The sequence below is a fragment of the Molothrus ater genome, chromosome 1 (assembly GCF_012460135.2).
Source record: "Molothrus ater isolate BHLD 08-10-18 breed brown headed cowbird chromosome 1, BPBGC_Mater_1.1, whole genome shotgun sequence".
Taxonomy (NCBI): Eukaryota; Metazoa; Chordata; class Aves; order Passeriformes; family Icteridae; genus Molothrus; species Molothrus ater.
Window position 1 is genome coordinate 44,003,848 of NC_050478.2, and position 26,135 is coordinate 44,029,982.

The window sequence follows — 26,135 nt, forward strand, 5'->3', positions numbered from 1 at the left end:
AATGTGCAGAAAAGAGTACTATTGAATGAGTATTCTTGCATGCCAACATTGAAATCATTAACAGAAAATCTGATTGGGGCAGAATTCATGTTGAGGCAGGGGTAGTGTGTGCCTGAGGCAAGGCATGGTGACACGACATGCCTTTGTTTTCCAAGCACAAAGGACCAAAGAAGCCTATGTCAAGCATTAGCCAGATAAAGACAACTGATTCCTATCTATTTACCTATTAAGCCAGTGGCTTGGAGTCGGGTTTTTTTTGTTGTTGTTCTGACTGTTAGTTTATTGCAGCTGAAGAAATGATAGCATCACTTTTCTTCATCATTTAATCAAAGCATGTAAGCAGGAGACAAAGAGGTACACTGTAAACCAGAGCAAACCTTGAACTCTCTTGACACATTTAGCCTTGATCTGACTGGAGCTGAGAAAAGATGAGGAAAAGTCATGGAAGCAGACATGGACACCAAAACTACAGAAGCCACAGAAACATGACTTCAACACCAGAGGCTGGAATAACAATCCCACTAAGGAGTTGTTTCAGGCAGGGTTAAGAAGGGGAGGCAGGGTGGGCAGGTTGAAATCTTCCTCCACTTGCCTCTGTCTCCCCACACTGATTCTACACTGGAGTCTTCCTCTAACATTCTTATCACTGTATTTTCAACCAATTCTGATCCTTCTCCATTGTCAATGAAGAAGTAGCATCTCAAGCTGCAAATCCAATCCTACCCTCTACATACCAAGCAGACTTTACCCTACACTTAAAAGTGGGGGGAGGGGGTGAGCATCACAGCATGGAAGGATCCTTTATATTGTAATTTGGGGGTAGAGGGCAAAATTTTGTTCTCTGGATTAATAAGCTTTCAAATAATATACTAGCACTTAAACCATGAAACCATTTTAAAGCACTGGAGCATTATTAATGAGCATTTGCATTCCCTCAACAATGTCAAAGATCCAGCAGCTTCAGATACCACAGTACAGAACACAGCACAAAGCTGTACTTTACTTGCTTAGTAATATTATGTTTATTATGATCCCATAAATATTTCATCAGGTTTATTGGTAAGATAAAGGCATGTGATCTACACCTCATATATCGTCCTTTGTACTCCCAAGGAAGAGAGAGAGGTACAGTTATTACCTTTATCATTATCTTCTCCTCTTCCACCTTCAGCTGCTGCTTTAACACAGACTGCAAGCATATTACAGAAGCAGTAACCTTGATTTTGGAACAGCTAGAGTTCACACACCTCTCACCATGGCACAGCACACTGTTTCGTTCTCCCTCTGTGACCTTCAACAGGAACAGAATTAATCAACATGGTGTGCTTAAAAACAATTCCAGCCCTTTACATGCCTCTTCTCACAGAATTAGAAACATCAAGATCAGATCAAAGGAAGCAAGTATCAGCTTTAACACAAATATTTTTTCACGTTTTGTTAATATTTTTACACCAATATTTACACTAATATTTTATTATCCTCAAAGTAAGAGTAATTTTACCTTCCTAGTTACAGAGGTCTCATGTAAAGTGTGAGACAATGGATGCTTGAAAAGATTAAAGTTAAATCTTTCTGTTCCTGTTGTAGACCTGCAGTCCCTCCTAGACATGAATACAGTATATGAAGAACCTGACTGGAGTCTTGGGAATCTGAGAACTTGCCTGTTTTTTTCTGAGTTGGTCTATTTAAAAAAATCTTGTCTTGCAGAGCAGTGTATTTTAGGAGTAGTGTCTGATGCCATGTTTTCTAGAAACAGCAAAACAAAGACTTTTCAGAGAAATTTTTGATGCATGACATATACAGGATATGAATAACTTCAACCTGTTGACCCATATCGCCCCAGGTGCCTCCAAATTAAGAAAAAAAGGGCATTTTCTTTCTCAATAAATGTGAGTAACTCCCCACCACATTTTTCTATTTATTTTCTATTCTATTTCTCTTTAAATTGTCAGAGATAAAAGCAGAAATGAAAGTGTGACATCTGGATGTTTCACAGAGGAATATCTTTAGCTCTGACAGATGTGAAAGATACAACATTGTTTCCTCAAGATGGAGAACTGATCCCCTTAGAGAAGTCTATGTCTAATAATCAAAAGAAAAGCTTTGTTTTGTGTCTTAAACTAGTTTGGGATTATATAACCTTTTTGGGTAGCAACATGATAATTTTTTTCAGTAATTTTTTTTAAATTCTTACAGAGAGCTTTTGCTGACTAAGAAATCACCCTCAATTTTAACATACTAACAGGACTTGAATGAACTGAACATAAATCAGTAACTTGCAACACCAATCCTGTCTCTTGCAATGGTGTCTCTGAGCCAGATTTTTTTCTTTTTTAAAATATACTGGGGAAATGACAGAAATAACTCTTGATATATGCACACTATAACAATGAGAATGTGTGCAGCAAGAGAGATCTGAAAATTTAAAATTTAACTAACTGTATGAAATTCTGGGGGAAAATTCCAGAAAATACTGTCATATGCTTTGCCACTAGAGACAGAGTCAATCTACTAAAGAGATTAAAAGTTCATTCATATATCTTTATTTTTTTGCAATGAATTCAGGCTCATTCCTGTTCCTTTGCAACAAAACCTTCTGTTGCTTATTCCTCCTACAAATCACAGCCAAATCCCAGGAAAATCCAGAGAGACTTTATAAAAGGACATTTGTTAGCACTGCTCCTTCTAGTACAAAGTGTTCAGAGAAGACTGTGAGCATTAGGAATGCAGATGGTTTAATAGCCCTTTTGCATACAGTAAGATTAAGATACCAACAGCATTTTCATATTTGGGAAGGCTGACTGACCCATACTAAATCCTAGTTAAATAACAGAAGGAAACCTCCAGCTCTTTACATTCACCTGCCTTGCCAGGGGCAGGAATTAGAGAGCTCAAAGATTTCACTCCATGCAATACATGGGACACAGAAATTGAGTACAAGTGAGAAATGCACTTTTCATTTCATGAGTTCCCTGAAAAGCACTAACCTAGAAGAGGACAGAGAGGCAACTTCACAGCTCACTCTCAGATTTCACTAAGCATGACTGACTCCACCCCTCTTAGCCATATATCTACTGTATCACCACATCCAGCCAGGGACCTTGGTGTGCAAAATAGCTGAAAGCTCCCCTCAGGATGAGAGGAAGGCAACTAGTCTGTGGAATTTGGAGTCTGTGTTTCCTGTTCTGTCTTTTCTGCATCTTTCTTCATCAAACAACAGCTAAAAGAAAACTGAAGTTTGTGTCCCTAGTAAGTATGGCCAAATGAAATTTGTTCAAAACCTGTCACTTACTACTCTTCTTGTACTCTAGGGTAGAGGGGAGGGGGCACCTTTTCAAATATTTAAATGTTTCCTCCGTATTCAAATTTCATTATTGTATTGTCCAAAAAAACAATCTTAATTTTGAATAAGATTTTATAATTTTGTCTCCTTTGTGCACTCCTACATGAACTTACTTTTTGGATGGATATAGAATGCTTATTTTATAGAACTAAATGAAAAATAACACAGGATTCTGTTTTAAATGTAAAAGAGGATTTCACAAATACCAACTAAATACCAACTGTGCAAAAACCCTCTTACTATGGAAGAGTTTCCACTTTTCCAGTGGTTTCAATGGACTAACATATAAAGTAAATTTCAGTATGTGAAACTCAAACAAGTATACAATGACGTTGAATAAGCAACACAGAAACCAGTGCTTTGAAGTTAATGCTATTTGTAATGGTTATGATGTACCTTTTATTTTCTGGAAGCCTGACTCTTACTCTGAACATCACACACACATACAAATAATTAATTTTTTTTTTCTTGCAGATTTTGATTCAATTTCTCCCTGCTTGGATTAAGAATTTTTTTAAAATCTTACAGTTTTAGAATCAAATGGCAAATATCTACAGGAATTATTCTGCAAAGCATATGAAGCAGAGAATTCATCATACGAATGAAAAAATCCAATGTACCTTATAAATACATCTTTTATCTGAAGTGAAATTTCAAAACAGGTTCAATGTTTTCAGAGCAACAGTTTAGCCTGTATTTATATATTAGATAACACTTCTATCACCTCTTGTGATGAAAAAGCCAACATATGACTTTTTAAGGCTAATTTCTGCCAAGTAAGAGAACTTCACAGGAGGCAGCCACAGAACTGTTACTTCCAGTAATGGTTTTGGTTTTTTCCTTTTGAATCCCAATTTAGTCATACCAAAATACTAATGTTCAAATATCTCAGAAAAAATACTAACATGCTTCTGTTTGTTTTCTGTTTATTTAATATTATGGTCTATACCTTCTAAAATACATAAAACCTCTTTAAAATATAATAGGGTATCCTGTAGTTTTTATAACTTGCAAAAATTTATTTGAACTAATTTATTCTCAAATGCCAAAAAAGAACCAGTTATGTTTGTCTAAATAAATTAAACAGGAAATGTAGCTATCTAAATTTAAGGCACGAACCATTAATATACTTAGCATCTGTCAGATACAGTACTCGCTGTCATAGCATATTCCTTGTGACTACACTAATTAGTAATAATCACCACAAAAAAAATAGCAGTAACACAAAAGCAATTTAATCTCTTTTATCAGGTATTTCGCCATGGTGATCATACCCCACAGGAGTTTTTCCCAACTGATAAGCATAAAGAAATTGCAAGACAACAGGGATATGGCCAACTTACCAAGGTGAGTTTGTTTACCTGGGCAAAGAACTGAATATTGAAAGATGTTGTGTTGATATTTGGGGGTTGGAGCTTTGCTTTCACTTAGAGAAAGCCCTTATTAAGTTGCTACTTAAGGACAGCCAAGGAACTTATGAATAAACTACAGCAACATCACTCACTAATTTTGAAGGAAACTGAGTCAGCCTGTTCTGATCCAGTGTCACCATATGTTGAGCTTTTTGATTGCAGACCAGGATCTTCTGGGAGGAGCCAGGCACTGATGACCACCTCAGTTCACCTGAGACCATACAGGAAGATTTAACCATCAGTAGCAGAAGGTGATGGAAGTGCTGACAGACACAACCCTCCCTCAATCTCTGTTGAATAGAAGTGCTTCCTTACTCACAAACTGTTAAGTTCAGTACAAGCAGAAATTTTTCTTATGCTATGCCCAAGAAAGTTGATTTAAAACTCAACTGGTTTAGTGCAGACATTTTTGGAATCAGCTGTTTCCACAAATGTGCCACAGATGTACAGTATCTGTGCTGCTGAACCAGAAGCAGCACAGATTCTGTATCTGACAGACATTGTGCCTGCCTTGACTGTAACTTCTACTAGCTGCCACCACTTACAAATGGAGCCACAGGTGAACTGTACTATCAGACTGCAGGGCAATATTTGGACACTGGGTGTTTTTTCCCCTCCCACTGGCAGGACCACTATGTCTGTGTGCTTGTGCCTCATTCCTTTTTCCCCAAGATATGTTATTTGGATTGAAAAAGCGGCCAGTTATTTGCCCAGCACTCAGAACCAGGCAGTCTCCCTGAAGTAGCTGAGAAGTGCCAGAAGTCTGGTTGCCCCAGACAAATGGCTACAGTGCACGTGGAGGCAGACCTGAGGTGTGTCTCTCTGCTAGGGACACACACCTTATGTCCAATGTGTCTCTCTCCTAAAAGAACTCGCCACGTCACCAAAATCAGAACAGAACAAACTGCCTGAGGGGTTCTCTTCCCCACTGTTCTTAGGAGGCAAAACTGGTCTCCAAAGCAAATCAGGCCTGTTTCTGCTCATGTCAACTCCCTTGAAGAAACAGGAGTAACAGAGCAGCTTCCCAACTCAGCTGTGACTCAATCATTCCATATAAACAGTATTCAAGTTCAGCAATCCATGCCAGCTTGCTCCAAGGCATAGAAGACTTCAAGACCCAGGAGTCAGGGCTTAACAACATGAACATGCATATTAGGCAAGTTGGGGCAGAAGCCTAAACCACACATATAGCCTAGGAAACTGGATGCACAATTCCAGCAAGAGGTGATCACATGCACACACAGTGGGTCCTGAGTAACTCCTAGCTGACTTGGCTTTGAGCAGGAGGTTGGACTAGAGACTTCCTGAGGCCCCTTTCAGCCTGAATTATCCTCTGATCCCACAACTTAGAAAATTGCTTTAGGAAGCAATGAGTACTGTACTTGAGATCCCAGTGTACAGTAATGATTACATGAGCTAAGTAGAAAATATTTAAATTTAGGCCAGTACAAGTAAAAAGATGGCAATATAGACTATTACAGGGGCACTGTGTATGATTATGGGGGAGTCAACACCCCAGGGGTGTTTAAGGAAAGAGTGGATGGTACCTAATTCCATGGTCTAGTTGACCTGGGAGCGTTAGGTAATAGGTTGGACTCAGTGATCTCAGAGGTCATTTTCAACCTAACTGATTTTGTGATTCAGTGATTCATGTGTCATGTGTTCACAAAATTATGTTGGTAGGTTGAAAGATGCTCAGCTAAGAGCTACTAAAATGTTGGGACTGGAAAAATTTTGCTTTGAGGGTAGAGAATTGTCATCAGTTTCATTTAACACAGAGATAAAGTGATTTGATTCCATTTTATGGATTATTGTTTAACTGTGAATAAGATCTGTGATGGTGAATGTTATTCAAAAGTGTAACAAGATTCAGTGACTGAAAGTTGGGAACATAATCAGGCAAGAATCAAAAATCAAATGCTTCAGACTGTTGATAATAATTAACTATTGCAGAAAAAGGCCCAAAGGCTTGGAGGACTTTTACCTCAAATCTTCTGTTCTGAAAAACTAGATCTTGCCCAGGCTAAAACTCTAGCCCCCATAAGGAATAGAGCATCTGGTGATGCTCTATGGGATTCATATCCTGGATGTGTCTCCATGGACAGGTGGCTGCTCGGTCTGCACTCCCAGTTAATCATCTCTGAGACAGCAATAGAGTAGAAAGTAGACAGATGGTGTTGGAACATCTCTATGCCTGCTTTAAGTCTCACTAGCTCAGATAAACATACACATAGCTTTCCACAGAGCAAAATACAAAACTGCATCCACCAGGAGTCATAGCTAACATTATCCAACACCATACATGCAGCAATTTCACTACTTTTTTCTCATGTCTTCTTTCCTAATTCAATTTGAAAAAGAAAAAAAAGGCTTTATTAAAATAATATCAAATATTATTGCATTATTTTTTGGTTGTATGAATGGATGCATAGCACATTTCTTTAGCCTCTCATGCTCTTGTGTTACTTCTACAGCTTGGCATACAACAACAGTATGAGCTTGGCCAGTACCTGCGGAGGAGATACTCTCACTTCCTGAGCATTGTATACAAGCAGTGTGAGGCAAGTACTGGATCTGGGCAGGAAGATGTTTTTCATGGTTGTTAATGGGACTTCCTGGATGCATAAGAGTCTAAACCTGGTGCAGTTGAAGAAAATTTAATACCAACTGAAGTCAATGTCATTCCAAATATCCAAAGTAGCCCTGAAACTGTAGTTCAGCTTTTATCCTGATGGCTACCTGAAAACCACAAAAAATTCTTTTTAGGCTGCACATCAGGTTCAGCTCCCTCACTGCTGTATGGCAGAGCATCTATGTCAAATACCTCCAATGCTACACTTCCACATGGAATGCAGATACAACTCAGTTTTCATTTAAGTTCCAGCTTTTCAGTGCACATATGACGTGCCAAAGCCTAGAGGGTCAAACAGAGTCAATCTCAAGCTGTCTACCAGGATTTCTAAGATGTTACCCTGCTGCAGCTCAGTTGTCCAGCAAAATTTTATTCCAGCTGCAGTCTTTCTCCTTCCTCCTTCTTTCTCATAGTCTTTCTTCATGTCACTCCATTTTAATGACAACTTCCCCAGTACCAGCCCCTTTTTTTCCTACAAAGACAATAAAGTAAACCTAATGAAAGAAATTACCATCCAAAATGTTTCTTTTTTTTTTTTTCTTCCTTCAGATTTATGTTCAAAGCACTGACTGTGATCACACACTTATGAGTGCTCAGGCAAGTCTTGCTGGACTGTACCCTCCAACACAGATCAGATTTGGAGCCCCAAAATCCTTTGGCAGCCAATTCCAGTTCACACAATGCCACTGTCACAGGATAATGTGAGTATAAACTAGGGGCATCTACTTTCCCTTGAGCATTAGTAAAGTACATAGGACATGAGATGAAGGTGCAGCAAAAAGTGCATGTTAGAGGCAATAAAGGAACATTGTTAAAAGCATTTTGCAGAAATGCTTAATAAGCTGATTAGAAGTGTTGGCAAGTATTTCCATAGGAATGGACTTGCATATCAGAGACATGATCTTGACAAAAGTGAAAGAAAAATGGGAGTACTGGGTATAGAGAAAAAGACTTCATTTATAAGGTAAATCACTGTAAAAGTAGATTAATTCTAAATTTAATGCAAACATTCTTTTCTTTGTGTGACAAGAGAAAACATACTTAATCTCACTAGTGCTTCAGAATTGCTTAGTCCACAGCCAATGGAAAAGACAAAAGAATCATTCTGGGACTTACATTATGGTAAGAATTGAGTTACAGGATTGTTTTTCATGCACTTTGCAGGTCAGTGCATGTACTCCAAGGATTGGTGAGAAAAGTTAAAGGTAAAAGGAAGGAGGACTCAGAGCTTTAAGCACAAGTTCATAGGGCAATGTATTAATTCATCTCCCTTCCTCAGCTCCTCGCTTTGGAGTTGTAAGGAATCCTGTGGATAGCAGCTCTGTAGCTTGCTTATACTTGTCCTAGAGGGCAAAGCTGTGCAGCTGACTGGAGCTGGAACATCCTGTGTGTGGAAAATTTATGATAAAAAGTTAAGATCAGGAGTGTGCAGCCTGAGTCCCAGTTTGTGAGAGCAGGTTTGCACTTGTGATGCAAGATAAATTGTGTGGGCTTTACAAGTCTAATTAACACAGTCTGTGATGATAAGGAAATCACGTTAGAGAGGTCATGGAGCAATGCTTCTCACCTCAGGGTGATGAGAGCATGAAGATGGAAGGTATGGAGAAATGTCTTCCTCTTCACACACACAGCCAGGCACAGTCAGGAGCTGCTTCTGACACTGTCACAGGCAGGGATATCCCAGCAGAGAGACAAGAATACCCGGCCAGTATCAACACAAAAGGCAAAGTCAGCAAGCAGGTGCTGCACCTCATTCACATCTAGGGGAGCAAGGAAGTTTATTCAAACAAATCATAAAGTCATAGACACATGCACAGTTTTCATACTTTTTTCAACTATTTATGTTTTAACTTTATTTGTCCTTACTGCATATACAGGCTAAACCTGAGACCACATGTATCCTACAGCACAAAACAAGTGCCCGTCATTTATTGGTGAAATCATGCCTGTTCATGAACCTATGGCTATAATTCACAAATACCTTCCTATCTTGTGGAATGCATAGACTGTATTTCTAAAAAGATTGAGGAACTGCTGTGAAGCATTCCAAGCTAATTATCCCTTCAAATCTCTCAAATTCTTTTCAAAGTTCATTTAATATTGGGACTATATAGATGGAGCTACATTACTGGGAAAAAGACAAAAAAGCACATTAGGAAAAAGCACTAATACTATCAGTGTCAAATTTTAATTTTTGTTTTAAATTTAGCACAGAAAATGAAAATTAACTCAATTTAGCTAACATATATAAATACATATAAATGAAATAACAAGTTTTTAAGATATTCCAGCCATATGTAACCTTCATATAGCTTAGATTAATGAAAGACAGAACTGAGTTACAGAAAGTTCACAAGTTTCTACAATTTAGCTGAACTAAACGAAGCTGTGTTAAATAGACTCAATACAGTTGAGTATACACAAAGACTCCTATTGCAGTCCAGCTGCTACTTTGTAATTTGTTGTAAAAATGTGATGGTGTGTTTAAAGAAAGATTGAACACAATGAATGGAATCATCCCTGGAGAAGCTAAGAACAAAGGAGTTCATGAGGGCTTGTCTTAGTCTTCTGTCAAAGGATGAATTTCATCTTGTGTAAATGAATCCTTTAACTTTGAACTACTGCAGCTATTACTCCTCTGAACATTTAAAGATTATTTTGTGTGTAGTCATCAGTATGACTCCTAGAGTCCTGAAGATGAATATCCTTGAAACTACGTTCCCAAATTATTTTTCAGCTTGTCCTAACTAGTGCAGCAAATCAGAACAGCAATTCTGCAAGGGTATATTGAATTGCAGAACAAGATGCACCTTGCCTAACTAGGATTTTGCAATTTTCTTTCCAGTTGCTATACCTACCTTTCTCACACTGCCCAAAATACAAGGAGCTTCTGAAAGAAACCTTTGCAACGAGGGATTTCCAAAGGCAATTCAAGCACTACAAGGTGAAGTATTCTCAGTTCTGGAAATCCAGTTAAAGCGTACCTCTTCTTCAACATTATCTAACACATAGGTTTTAAAACAACAGTTAATATGCTCCCTTCAGATCTCTGATCTTCAGAGTGGGTGTAGACAACATACCCAAAAAACAATTACAACATTACAGATCCAGCTGGACTGGGCTATTCCCAGCAATTGAAAATGACAAGTCACAGAAAAGATAAATTATTGACCTACTTGCAAAAGCTTAGTTTCTAGGGGAATAGACAAAACAAAAACTCAGATAAAATCAATGTCAATGCCTCTCAAATTATTCCAATACCTCTCTCTGTTTACTCCCATGTAAAGCAACTCCTCTGACATCTCTGCCTATATAAGTCTGTGGGTTCAGATTCATTTTCTCAGCTCAATTCCTCAGAATTTCTATAACAGCGTCAGTGTTTTTCTCAAGTACTTATTCATGTTTCCCACCCAAAATCTTAATTTAGGTGTTCCCTTATGTTTTGTGCCTGTCTTCATATAGTATCCTTTCCTTTCTTTCTCCATCATCAAAACCTTTGCATGACTATATAACCACATGTTTATTCTGCTGCAACCTTCTACTTCACACGTGTATTCAAAAGGACACTATGAACCTCACCTGTTTTTCTATTATCTCTCACCACTGACCTCAATCATCCATTTGTGGCTCTGCATCTGGGTATTATATGCAAGTAAATCACAATTCCCATTTTATCAAATTTACATCATACCTCTCCTTCTCCTGAGTACCAGTATCAGAATAATTCTTTCTATCACACTTCCTTTAAGCATTTCTTGGATTTCTGCCAGACTTCTTCATATATCTGCGTTCCTTCTACTTCCTTCTAAACATTTTCACCGGGCATAAACAATCACCATACTTCAAATCTGAGCTAAAATCACCAACCTTGTCTAAATGAATAGGCCAAATTCTCTTACATCTAGGCAATGGTTCATTGCTTAAGTGCAAAGTGCAAAGACTGTCTTCTTTCTAAAAATTCCTATGTACTACTATGACAGTGTGTAGAAATCATGTAAAAATGCCCTCAGTACTACAAGTTTGGATTTTTTTGTATTCCAGCAATTTCTGAAGTTTTTAGCCACTCATACAGGATATCCAGTGAAGAAGTTGACTAGTGAAAGGATTTGGAAGCTCTCTGACACTTTACAATATGAGGTAAATAGAATCATAGAATCATTTAGGTTGGAAAAGACCCTTAAGATCTTTGATTCCAATAGAAGTTCCTACATTTTCTTACACCTGATATTTTTATTTGGTTTATTTTTTTATTGTAAGACATAAAAAGATCATAAATCAGTGCTTCAAATTTTTTTAAACATCGACTACTTGCATCTTCTTTCCCAGAAACCCCCACCTAATGTCAAACTTACAATTGAAAATCCTGTTTACTCTCTAGGTGTGAGGCTGCTGTGTGTCATCCACCACTGTAAGGAACACAATCTAGTGGACTTTCACATTCAAGATCCAGCCACTGACTGGAGAATATGGAGAATTAGGCAAAAGAATATCTTTGGATAAAATTGTCTTGCAACTCCCCCAGACCCCACTAGGAGATACACAGGGATAAAAATATGTTGCTGGCAAACATTTTATCTTTCCACAAAAATTTTATGCAAACATTTTATCTTTCCACAAAAATTTTATGCAAATTGTATAAGCAAGAGAAACCATTATTTGTACACGGCCAGTAGTGGATAGAGTATTTTCAGAAATTAAACAACCATTGGAATGACACAAATTTGTACAAGTTTGGGAGCTTGTCCCAATTTTAAGCAAAAATTAAAATTTGACAAAGCAAAGGGACCAGGCATATCATGAAAGATTGTGGATTTTATAACAAAAGGGGTATTGTGGTGCCAAACTGGCATGGGTATCTGGAATTCCACATGGGTATCTGGATTTCCACAGTTCGGAAATGTCATGATTTGAAAAAATCCTAACTGCCTTTAATTTAGCAAGAGTCCACTTCAAAGTCTAGACTTACCTCAGCTGACACAAAATTGCAGAGTGTTGTGTTAAAAAAGTTATTTTTGAAGGCAGCTTTTGCTACACTTTCATGCATAACTATTTATTAACAAATATTAATGATAAATTGGTTGCCAGTACTGGGATATTAATGAGGGAGTTTTAAGGTGGATTTCAGAAGCAACATGTAATATTTTACACGGATGTGATATGAATGAGTTTACCTTCATTCCTTCAGTTTTTGCAAAAGTCCAACTTCGATCAAAGCAGACTTGAATAGAATGTCAGCCAGGGCCTTAAGTTAAATGAAATGTTAACATGTTGGGACATCTCACTGTAATTTCAGTGAGGTCACCCTTCCATGTTTTCCAAATGCAGGACCTCGACTTTCTATTTCAGTAGTTAAATCATACCGAGAATCTGTGTCACCAGACAAATCTGGAAAACTCACAGCTCCCATAAAGAATCTAGCTAAACACTGGAATAAAAAATAAATAAATTGTTCTTCTCCTTCTAGTGTTATATTTGATGAGCCTTGGCATTTGATACTACTGACTGAGGACTCTGAGGGTATTAATTAAAGGCATCTGCCATAAAAACCTCTCTCATTTTTCAAGCATACAGAGAGAGTGCTTACACAGTTTTTAAATACAATTCATGAAACCACAGTAGCACACATCTCTCTGCATTTGTTATTTTCAGCTAAGTGTTATTTGACTTTCAGGTAACTTGGAGACTGATGTGTTTGCTTGCCTACAGACTGTCTTAAATAGCATGCAACCATCCAATTCTTTCCTCAAGGCATAAATGACACTTATTAAAAGAGAAATGGATAACATTGAGGTTTGAGCTGGTTTAACCTAGCCCATTCTATTGTTTTCTTGTTTAAACAAACCCTTAAAGTAGTTGACATTTTCCTTTGAGCTCGCTTGTTACAAGAACAGTCCTTTAGGTAAGCTCAGTCCAAAGGTTACATCGCTCTACTGAAAAATTACCAACCTTGTTTAAACAGGAATTCAGGGTACTGCAAACCAGGAGTGTTGTGCTTGTCTTCCCTTCTCACAGTTGTGATCACTAATATACCTTGGACTGCATCCCCAAGGAAAGACTAATCCATTCCCCTTTAGCTTGAGGACTGTGATAGTATCCAATAGACCATAATAGGTACAAATTTAATTTATATCTCATCCTTATATATCTACCCCATACTTCAGTACATCCATACTACAGCTATACATTGATCTCTGTATTCCTCTTACACCTGAGAGCTACCAGCCCTTAAAACCCTGATATTTATATAGGCATTTGTTTCAGTAAAAATACATCCCAGCACATGACTGGAAAAATCATATAGTGATTTTTTTTAACCTGACAATATAAAAAACACCAGTTGCTTTTTGCATAATTTTAGTATTATTAATAAAGATTCCTCTTCTTGTTGAAAACTGCCCTTCAAATTTCTTTCAAGCACTATGATGCTATAAATAGGAATGCTACAGCTGTCTAAATGCAAAACACAGTCATCATTTTATTACAATGAGAAAATGTTACTGGAGTGAAACATTTGGAATTTGTTCAGAGAAGTATTTTTTGCCAGAATAAATAACAGTTAGCAGTAGGAATCAGTAGGAAAATCACCATGTTTTCTTTCTTCACTGTAGGATATTAACAATTATACTTTACCTGTTTGGGCTACTCATGGTGTCAGGACCAAGCTGATAAAGCTGTCAGAATTGTTATTGCAGGCGGAATTTGGGTTCCACAAACAAAAACAAAAATCACGTTTGCAGGGAGGTAAGCTGAATTCTTACCCCATTTAAAACCAAAAGTAGGATGGGAAAGAAGAAAGGGTATATGACAAACAATGCTGCTGATTCTATGGTAGAATGGTGAAAGATACCATTGTGGGGATATTGATGAACAGCACTGAAATATTTTGATTAATGGAGAGGGAGATGGTGAGCATATGAATCATGAATATCCTAATCTAACATTGTAATTGAGGTATCATTTAGATTACACTGTGTAAGAAATTCAATATAACATACAGATTCTTGTTGAATTGAATCAAGTCTGAACTTAGCATAAGCCATGTGTAACTTAAAAAAATATTATTTGTAAGAATGGTGACTCTGTTACCTAACATCTTCATATTCCACTGCTGAGAGTCCTAAGATGAGATTACTAAACTGCTTTTAAACTTTACTCTGCTCAGAAAACAGCAACTAAAATTTGAAAGTATTTTATACCTTTTTTATCACTCATTCTCCTCCATTCATCCACTGTCATATTTTGAGCCTCCTTTTTGTTTTATATGGGCAGTGTGCAGGCAGGATCTGTGAGCTAGGAAGACAAATGAACAAATAACATGAATTAACTTGTTGCATTTTTCAAAGCTCCAACTTGCAAAACTTGGCACAAAGTTCAAACCTCTGCCCTTGCTTTACTAACAATTGTTATTAAAAATGTGCCAGAAGCTAAAGACTAATTCTGTCTAATTTCCTAGTTGGTACAGTTCTACTTTAAGGATTTTAACTTGTCGATGTGCCAACCTTATATTAACATACTAGAGAAGCCATTGATTTAAATCTGGTAGTTTGTCTTACAGTTTTTCAGCAGTTAACATTAACAAAATGCAGACAACCACACAATTTATAAAGCCCCAGAGTCAAGAGGATATGCTCTTTTTTTTTCCTCTGGAAAGCTGGAAATCACTCAAGCTACACAGACAACAGGGTAGCATTCATTACTGTGCTCTTCTTGCACTGTTCTGCTGGCACAAAGTAACTGTGAACGCACTGTTTGAAGCTGTTGAGGCTATTAGGGATCCCCAAAACATTTTACACAGAAGTAAAACAGGCCCACTGTTCATTTGAAAGATACTGTCACTATTAATCAAGGCACTCTGCACAAATTACCAGTTGAGTCAATTGAATAAATCTGGTGCACTTAGTGACGGATTGCTGAAATGGCAGCAGTCGATACAGATGTTAACACAAGCATCTCTTTCATTGTCACTGCTTCCCCATTTTCTTTCAGGTATTCTTTTAAAAACTATTCTAAAGCATATTTTAGATGCTAGAAAGCCTTCATACCATCAAAAAATGGTTATGTATTCCACGGTGAGTGCTTTCTGTTTCTCTTGTGTTTCCTTTCTGCAGTTATTAAATGCAGTGAAAGCCATGAAATTTTATTTCCTTTATCAAATACAGCTACAAGCATTTTTTTATTTGGTTAACCTTAAATGTCCTCAGATTTAAAAAAAATTTAATGAACAGATGCTGCTTTGAAACCTGAAGCATTCCACTTTCTACTGAATGTCATGGTTTTTTTCATTGTAATAATGTTTTGATTGAGCAGGGAGCTGGAAAAATCATGCCTCATGTTTTATTAAACCTGGATCACAAAGTTAATTTAAAACAAAATCTCCTCCTTCCTGCATCTTTTTCAAGTGCATATGAGGAAAAAAAGAAAAAAATTAAGTTACAGTTATTTTATCAGGCCTTATGAAGGCAGTTACTCAATTGTGTTCTTATATTTTTGTTTAGAATGTACAAATGCTGTCATTGGAGGAGGAAATTTTTGGATTGCTCTCACTAAAAAGCTCCTGTTTCTAAACTGCATTTATATCATGACCTACTGGGTATATATCAGCTAAAAAGCTTACTGATCTGATCTCAAATACTGTATATTTAACCAGCAAAACCACTAGTTCTTTTTAAAAGAAGTTTTAACAGCTCCTATTAAATATGCAAGAGCTGCAAGGGACTAAGACTTCTTAAATATTTACATATATGTATACTTTATACATGCGGGACTTCAGTTTATATAGCCATAAAGGGACAATGTTTGCTCAACAGTGCAGAGGGCAAGGACTAATGAGGCCCTAATAAGGTTAATGTTGAGTGGACAGATAATGTGTGGGAAATATTGTTAAATAATAGGTTCATGCAATCATTTTCAACAGACCTTTAATTAAAGGTTTCCTCTGTTCCCAGCATGCAACGACCATTGCTGCCTTACAGATGGCACTCAATGTCTTCAATGGGAAATTGCCTCCTCACAGTGCCTGCCATTTTTTTGAACTTTACCAGGAAAAAAATGGGCAAGTATCTGCAAGCTATGCTGCTAATATGTACTTTTTCTTAAAAGGAATTTTCTGATACCCAAGACTAATTAAACCAGATACCTGAGGTTCACTATTCAGGGAAATATTACACATTGATTTTAATTATTGTAATTGCATTCATTTTAGTAGTCAGTAGCAGAATAAGCCTGAAAACCATATATATCTATATCTGTATATATATCTTACACTTATGAAAAGTTTTATCCATCCTTTTTATCTATTTAACTCCTTAGCAAAGACAGCAAACTACATGCAAATTGGTGTTGACACCCTGTTGCTTAATAAGTTCTCTTCAGAGTATTACTTATATTAGTAAACCATAAACATATTAGCAACCAGACAAATAAGCTGGCTAAAAGTTTACCCCCAGGTACAATAACTGCAGCATGGAAAGGCTGTGTGGTTTTGCACAGCTACCTTTATTTTGACCCCTCTGTGTTTTGAAACAGGCAATACACCATAGAAATGTACTACAGGAACGATTCTTCGAGGGAGCCTCACCCTCTCACTCTCCCTGGCTGCAAATTTCACTGTCCCCTGGAGAGATTTACTCATCTGGTCTCTCCCACCCTCATACCCTATTGGACAAGAGAATGTAGAATGTAGGATATCAAAAGAGGTAAGCTAAGTGCTTTGGGCACATGTACCCAAAAATAAAGTCAGGATTTCATCTTGAGCCAACAGCTCATTTGAAGTGACAATCATTTTCATAAGGGTCTGCTCTAAAATGAAAAATATGCAGATCCAGGAAAAGAGATTTGTAACCGTGGCTGTCATTTCTCCTCCATCAATACATTTACCTATTCCAGACCAACTTTCTGGTGAAATAAAATCAAAGCTGATCTGACTTTAGAGTTCTGTTTTTCATGTGGGTTTTTTGCTTTGTTTTGGTTTAGTACAGTCAAAAAGACCTTCAGTTACTGAAGAAGTACATGTAAATGCACTGACTTAGAATAGTCACCTTTTCCTCTCTAACTGCAGAGTATTTGTCCAAGCTGATTAACAACAGTCAACATTAGGCATTCTCTTGATTTTAGCAGTCATTCAGAGATCAAAACAGATGAATATTGAATAGTACACCAGATTGGTACTTACCAGAATGTCAAAAGTATACAAACACACATTGGTATACTAATTCATTTCCTCATAGCTTGTCTATATCACCATATTAGGATGCTTAAATTTCCATTTTGACCACTTACAATACTTAGTTTTGCAAAATGAGGAAACAGAAAGGCGAAAAATGACATTGTCTGTCTTTTATCTAGCTCTATATTACTTAAGGGAAATGAAAATCTAAGAAATTTCTCATGTTCAAATATTGCACCCAACATTAAAAAAGTCCCATATGGCCTTCTGAATCACAGATCTCAAGAAGAATTTGAATCGTCAGAGATTATAAGAATGCAAACCAGGCAACTCATCTGGTTGAAAATAATTTCCTGTTAAATATCTTGAATCCATTAATAGAGTGGAGATAGTCTGGCCAGAATACACAAAAAATTAGCATGTAATGATTCACTAAACAAATTTATTCACTATAGTCATTGCTCAAAAATTCTCAGGAAATATTTCAGGAAATTACCATATTTAATTGCAAAAGGTAATTTGGCAGAGGAAGTGGCTGGTTGTATCTGATGAGGTTTTTTTCCCCATTCACAATACTAATACAGTCATGGAAGATAATGAAAAATACTTCATGTTTATATTGTGGTGCTTAATAATCTAAGATTTGTGGAAATTAATCCCCTGCCTTCACAAACCAAACTGTGTAACTGATCAGATAAATAAATGAAAAAAATTATAATATACCAAAATTTTACAATAATAATTACATAAATATTAGCCTTTAAGTTTAAAACAAAGGCTTTATTTTGTTTCAATCCTCACATTTTGCTGAAGTAGAAGCTAGAGGGTATTTAGGCATTTTCCACCAAATCCAGCATCACTACTTTCATTAGCAATCCTGAATGCTGAAAACACATATAGACCACAAAAGAGGTTACAACCAAACCTGATACCCAATAAAAATGTTTTCCATATTGTCATATAAAAATTTGACACTTTCCTCTATTTTATCCTAGTAGATAATATATATGGATAGTTCAGAACGAACCTCTTGGGGCCATATCCTATTTTTTTTTTTTACTAATTTAGGAAACATTAATTTCATTTTTCCTGCAGGCAGTTTTAAACTCTCTGCTGTGCATGAGTGGAACTTGGGAAAAAGCCAAGGCACACTGATCCACAGGCTGCAGAGTGCAGCACACTGACAGACTGTGCTAAACCACTGTGCACTACCAATTCTCAGGGAATGCAGACAGCCTGGAACAGCTGACTTTTAACACCAGTGAGCTAACTTAAAGAGAAGAGTGATGCACAGTTTATAGGTCACAATTACACTTAACGCAGACAGCTGCAAAATCCCTGATTTCAGATGTTTCCAACTCTGTCAAAATTCATCTCAACTATTTTTCATTGCTAATCCATATGTTATTAATTTGATTATGCATGCATGAGAGCATTTTATGAAGCCCATAAATGTGACTTTTAAAAAATTAAAATCCAGGAGTGTGACTGAGCTTAGAAGTGTAATTTATAGAGACAACTATTCTACAGGGAGACTGCAGTTTGCAAACATACAGATGTTTCTATAAAAAGCTTAATTGAAGTTTTATGGAGAGGATTTATGTCCCCACTACAAGGAAATAAAGGGGTTATTATTATTATAGGTCAAGTATTATTATTATAGGTAACACAATACAATAGCAGTATTTGAGGGTGGTTTAAACCAGCCTTAAGTTCCTCCACATCTCAGTGACCATAGGCTGAAACATAGGAAATGAATAAAGCTCAGCATATTTGGGAAGGAGGTAAATCTGTGAGCTCTCCCTGTGCTCCTTTTGCCACTCAGGAAGATTTCAGCATGGATTGACTCAACATTTCAACAGACTTTTCCAAATCTCGTTAAAACGGGAGCAAATGTGTTAACTCCTCTCCACTTAGTCTGAACTGCATACTTGTAGAGGGACTATTAACAGGTTTGCCATGTTTTTGGAGAATGCCATATGCTAAGAATGCACCTCGCTTTTTGTCTTACCTTTAGGTGTTCCCTGCGTTCTCCTCAGTGTGGTTCACTTTATAAAAGAACTCTTCCCACACTGTGATATGACTGTGGTCCAACATTTCTCTTTAAATTCCATCAGCATGACCAACTGAGTCTCCTGATCTCTACCAAAAGAAAACAATCCTTAACACTACAAACAAAATTTATAGAAACACAGCCTCATTCTTCATGAATATTTGCTTTATCACCTGGTAAAACCTAAATGCAATATGAAACCAGTAGAATTTTTCAAGAACTTCCTTCTGAAGAGACTTTGTCAGAATTAATTCAACTAAGAAATTATAGTTAAAGTGTTTTGAGGGGCTAAAGCCTTGATTTCCAGCGAAATTGGAAAATACCAAGGAGTGTTGCCCTCTTTTGAAGAATGAGACAAGAACTTCCAGAATTGGTGACAGCAGCAATGCTTCAAATGGAGACGCCTAAAAGGAGGAGTCATTCCACTTTCCTTAGACTTTATTTAAGAAGCAATGAATCATTTTACACAAACAGATCTCAGAAGCCACAAGAATTAGGATTATGCCTGTTTACTTACCTAAGAGATTTCTTTCTTCTTTTCTCTGCCTTTTACATGCACAAATATTCCATCTCTACATAGAAAGAAGATGAGACTTCTGGAAAATTTGGATTGTGAATCTAGACCTAAAAGGGGCCTAGAAACAGCCAGGCTAGCTACCATGAAGACCTAGCAACAACTGGTTGACCCAACAAGGCCTTCAGATATTCTTTCCAAAAAGACAGCAAAGCCAAGTGTTAATTTTAGTAGAAAAATAATTGTTGGTTTCAAATAGCTTTTTTAACACCTTCTTTTTGTTACATTACCTTGATCATATATTCTGATCTGATCTGTTCTCCTGGGAAATCTGTAAGCAGATGCTGCTCTTGACATGAACAAAAAAATGGCAATACAAAATAAAAAAATCAGAGCTGCATTAAAATATGCAGAATAAGTTGGGCAATCCTTCACTAGTTATGTTTTCTAATATTGCTATTGTAAAAAACAGCTTGTGTCCTTACTACAAAAGCTGGATCAGAAGAATCAGATGCAACGAATTTCTGAAAATAGTGGATATGTCTTTGCTTGAAGAAGCAAAGGTTTCTTTTTTTGTTTGTTTTCTCACAGTGGATAGGACCTTTTGTCAACAGTCTTATTGCCCACAGATAATTTTAAAGAGAAATAGAGTAACAGCTAAGGTGCAGAAAATTTCGCCATTCTGGCTTCCTTTCCTCAGATCAGGCTTTTAAAATGGATGCTAAATCTGAAAAATATATTCTCTACAGCATAAGCAGATAACTGCCACTCTACAAGATAAAAATGAATCAAAATAATAAAAAGATCCCTTTTCCATTCAACAAGAATCTAAGTTGCGTAATTCTCACTGTAAATGGCCTATTCTCTTCTCAACAGATCCCAATTTCTGTTCTTAAGTCACCACAGGAAATATAGTTCACCAGGAAAGCTGTAGTTAGATTTCCAGTCAAAAAATAAAACTCCTTTTACCATAGCATCTAAACAATGGTAGAAATGTTTTCTGACAACGTGAGACAACCAGTTCTACCTGCTTCTTAATGCAAAGAAGAGCAAGCTTGTTTATTCTGTATTACCCTAATGTCCCATAATGGACACCAGAAGAAAGTCTTCCCAGGTCTGGCAGCCCTCACAGGAAAGTTAGTGCAAGCTCTTAATTTATTCATCTCAAAATCACGCTGATCATCACACCTCCCTTCCCAAGAAGTAATTAAAAAAAACCTGCTAGACGAAAGCAAACAGAAAGGAAAAGCCAAGACTCCATCTTTATCAGTGTTAGACTTCTAACAGATTGTAGCCTTGGCTGTCAAAACCAAATTTCTAGGCACTTTCTCTTCTCAACCTGTTCCTGTTTCTTCTTTTTTTTGAACTGGTGCCAAATTGTGATGCTTGAGTTGCTTTTAACGTTTTGTTTGCCAGATGTTTAGAAGTGAAAGTTCAAGAGCTGTAAAGGGAAGTTTCATGCTTCTCCCATCCAAATTAAGGGTAACTTTTCTGTTAGTTTTCTGAATTGGACAATGCTGACATAGAAAATGTGATAGGGACCTGGGACATTCTTTATTATTCTCTTTAGTCTCCAATTCCCAGCTCCTCCCCTCCTTCCTAACCCAAATCCATGTCCCAAAAACTTTCAAAGTTGCATGAAGATACTTTGTCCCAGAGATTTGCCTGGTTTGGGGGATCATGGACCTGGATAGACCCTGGCCTCAGCACTTCAGTTTAGTTATGGAAGTGCATCCTATGTGAGGTCACTGCTTATGCTACAACAATGTAAGGTCTCCCTTTTTACATGTTCAGACAATGTCTTCTTCCATGTTACATGCCCCAGTGTATATACCTTGAATAACCTAATTTCTGCTGAGCAAAAATAAATTTCAAATTCAATTTACAAATTAAGACATTTCTAAATTATTTTATTCCCCCTATCCCTATTGAACAGAAACCCCATCACACGCATTCTTTGTAAAGTTTTTTGTTCTTAAGACTATCACTGTGGAAATACAGAAAGGAAGATTTCCTTTATAACCTCACTAATTCAGAGGGAAAATAAGCATCAGTGTTTATAAAGGCTGGAACATAAAGCCCAGATATATTGTAGGAATATAAATTGGGCTGTCAGTGAATGAATAATAAACTCCTCTAAATTATGTTTTCCTACAACTTCACCAGCTGACTTAATTTGAAAAATCTGTCTTACAGTCTTTTGCAGGCATGAAGTCATAAACAGGTTCATTTCAGTTCCTCTTAAAGAAGTGAGTCAAAATGAGTAAAAACAGTTTGACTTTGCAATTATTTAGATTACTTATTTTTTAAATATGTTGCAAAACCAGAATCACCTGGATATGCAACTCCCTCTCTTCTTTCACAAGCAATGGCTAGACAGACAGTCATATTTTAAAGAAGACTTGCTTCAATAACCTGAATAGTCGTAGATGCTGTAATATAGCTGGATATAACTTGTGATCACTATTTTTCCTTTCATATGCTGAAGCAGTGTCAGAAAAATGGGGAATGAACAACAGAAAAGCAACAGTAATTTTGTGTTGCCTGGAAAGGTGGCACTGAACAGCCTGAACTATCATTTTCATCAGTTTCATCACAAGTTTCTCCTTGGCTTATTTACTGAGCTGACTATCAAAAATGAATGAAAGAAGAAAAACCCAAAACAACCCATACTCTGATCAAATGAATCAACTAATTTAGATTTGTTTCATAGTAGTACTAGAAGTAGGTTTTTCGTCTTTTTATTTAATGTTCATAGTACTTACCCAAGATGTGGCAGACACAAGTTCAAATCCTTCCTTTAGCAAATGGATTTGTCTCCATCTCTTCCAGAAAATAAAATCACCACCAAACTGCAGAGTTTCAGAGGGGAAAGAGAAGAGGAATAGTGCTTTCTGTCTCTTTCTTATTTGCAGTGCACTTTGTTTTTTTTACAAAACCCTACAAATTAGGTTTCCTTTGTCTCAGGCAAACACCTTAATCTCATAAGATCAAGAAAAAATTCTCTGAGTGCCCTGTAACCAGGTGCATATTACAAACTTGGGATAACTAAGAAATTATTAGAAAACAGTAAATAGACAGTGAGTAGACACTTTCTTCCCCCCACCTGACTTAGATTAGTAATTTTGGGTTTAGGACATTTTTCTCTATAGTCTAAAATACAGTTTCATGTTCTGTCAGCAGTACAAGTAGGTGAATTCTTTCTGTGTCACAAATTAACTCCCTGGTCCCTTCCCATTCCCCACAGTTGGGTGAAATACCCCTCCACACAGGACTGTGAGACAGTCTTGTTTTCCTCATGCTTCAGAATGGTGCTTGGAAAATGTGTCACTTTGTTTACTGAAGCAAATATTTTCCCTTTTTCAGCCCAAAAACAAAACCAAAAAAAACATGGAAAAAAGGATTGGCGATAAATCCAAGCCATGCTAAGTGCTGATCTGCACACGCAGTCCGTAGCAGGACCTGAGCTGTTTCCCTGTGTAAGCAGCTTGGTTCATGAGTGCTGGCAGCAGTTTCATACCTGGTGCTTTGACTGCAGTGACTTCCACCCTTTCAGGGTGTAGGCTGTGCTTCACAAGCAGCAGTGGTTACCTCAGGTAACCCTTGTGTACAATAAAGCACAGGCTTTTCTGTAACCAGCCACTTCAAAGCAAATCAAGGCTTCAGCAAGCCTTTAAGATGGGTACGTGCACTTAAAATTTATAATTGTGTTTAATGCTACTTAATGCCATAATAGCATAATTAGAGATTATGACAATAAGTCAAATTAACATAAGCATGATTTAAATTGTTTAGGTTCACTTGCATTATAATGCTTCAGCAACCATAAATAGATTAGGAAGAACTTTTATTATTATTATTATTTTGAAGCAACTTCTCCTGAAAAGTGCCAGGATTTAGTTACTGCAGAATATGCTAAGTTTATACCTGCCAAATGCCCAGTAGAAAGGGAGATAATTCCAGAAACACAAGGAAATTTCCAAATTGAATACATACTAGAAACATACTTTCAGATTGCATACAGGATTCCTACATGACTATCTTAACCAGTATGGCACATAAATGGGGATTCTTTTCCATTTTGGAATGTGCAAGCATTTGCTTAAGTTGCTGTGGTAACTATTATTTTGAGCACAAAATAATCTCCCTAACAAAGTACACATGCCAAGGGAAGAGTGAAACCACAGAGATCACTACTACTTACCATAGGCTTGGTCTTATGTTGAGGTATCATTTTTTGAGACATTAGCAAAGACTTTCTATAAAATGTCATTGTCATATATTTTTTAACATTCTTGAATTATGCCATTCAGAATCCCCCTTCCTACCCCAATAAAATTGAGTTCAGGTCCTAAAGTGAAGTCATTAGAATGGTTCCATAATAGTGAGACTACAGTGGTCATAGTCACTCATCAATGAAACACAATAAACCAGAAAATCTTATAAAAACGAATCAGTTATGAATTTCCTGGGAAGGTCATAAGAAGGATAAGAAAAGATTCCTAGAGCCAACAGTGATCCTTGATCAAATAGCTTAGGAACCACCCATTACATAGATTAAAAAGTAAGACATCCATTTTTGAGTTTTGAGACATATGAAAGTATTCTGAGAGTCTGTTTCATGACCTAAACCCTTAAATAATGGAGGAAGATGATCAGCTCATGTTTGTTTTCAGAAAGACAACATATTATTTATTTATGAAGTATAGATAACTCTCATGCACCCTTTGCATAGGCAAAAATCACACCAGGAGAGATCAAAAAGGAGGGTGGGGACATAACAGTGGAGGAAGAAAGAAGTCCAACTGCTGAAAACTGGGAATGGACTGAGAAGACAGACAGGAAAGTCTGGGAGCTGTCATGCTCCTCCCATCTGGTCCCATCCATCAGAGAAAGCGGATACATAAAGACATTCACACAACTCAGAGGGGAGAATACCTGAGGTTTAGTGGGCTTTAGGGCCTTAAAGATGGAATTTCTGGTAAATGGTGAAGCACTTGTAGAAAATGCTGCTGCAGAGAGCTCAGCAGAAGACCCTGAGAGAGGTTTGGGTACGGTAGGAATGGAATGACAATACACAAAGGACATAAAGTTTTAGCACTTAAAGAAGTCTACTTATAGATCTCTGCAAATGAATTCATTACTCAGAAAGTGCTTATGAAATCAAGTCTACAGGTATCATTCTTCTTATTTTATAGAGAGGAAGTCAGCAGAGACAAGTTGAGCAATCTCCTCAAAGCCACTGAGCTACTGTCAGAAACAGTGTTATTAATCAGTAATAATAAAAATGTGAGATCCAGGACTTGTTCACCAGAAATTTCTTAAAGATTTGAGGCCAAAAAAGATCTCGACATAAGCAGTTCCAAAGGGGAAGTATAGGAATACTCCAAGGGAAAATAAAAATAACACACACAAAGTGAAGAGCAAATAACTGCCCAGCGAGGATCTTAAATAACACACTTGTTGCAAAATCTATTCTAGTACTTTATCTGAGGGATTGGCAATTTAAAACAACATGAAATGTTGTTTTAAATAATTATTCTGATTTTACAAAGATAATGTGAAAAGGGAAAAAAAAAAAAACAGAGGGGAAGGAAGCTGAAAAGTGGACTAGCTGAGCAGCAAAGAGAAACAGTATTGCCTGGCTTGTGGTTCATCCTTGTGGCTATAGTTTGGAAAAATTCCAGGCACAGAAAAGTCAAAACAGAACAGGTAGGTTGAAACACCAGCAATGCTTAGCAATTCCTTTGTATTTTAACTTCATCCTCACACTCCAAAAGAAAAAAAAATATTACAGGAAAAAAAGGAACTGAATTATGATTTGATTAAAAAGAATGTAAACAGTAATTTGAAAACAAAAGGCGATGCAATTTGTTGCGTAGTCACACAACATTCCTCTTGGATTTGAAATGCACCAGCGGCAGTTCCACCCCTTCTGAAGGTACAGCCTGACGTCTCACAGTTGAGCCTGAGCAGCTGCTGGAGCTACAAAGTCTCTTTTTCCTCTCCTGTCAGG

At 37.0% G+C, this 26,135-nt stretch overlaps 1 protein-coding gene across 1 annotated transcript; it reads left to right on the forward strand.

Annotated features, from left to right (window-relative positions):
* The first annotated feature begins 3,135 nt into the window (after positions 1–3,135).
* Positions 3,136–17,069, forward strand: LOC118695159 (prostatic acid phosphatase-like). Its single transcript, XM_036396581.1, is given in 11 exon segments — positions 3,136–3,249; positions 4,595–4,690; positions 7,230–7,316; positions 7,937–8,015; positions 8,018–8,088; positions 10,233–10,331; positions 11,429–11,524; positions 13,996–14,128; positions 15,374–15,456; positions 16,333–16,439; positions 16,913–17,069. Coding segments are annotated over 11 exon segments (1,122 nt in total).
* The last annotated feature ends 9,066 nt before the right edge of the window (positions 17,070–26,135 follow it).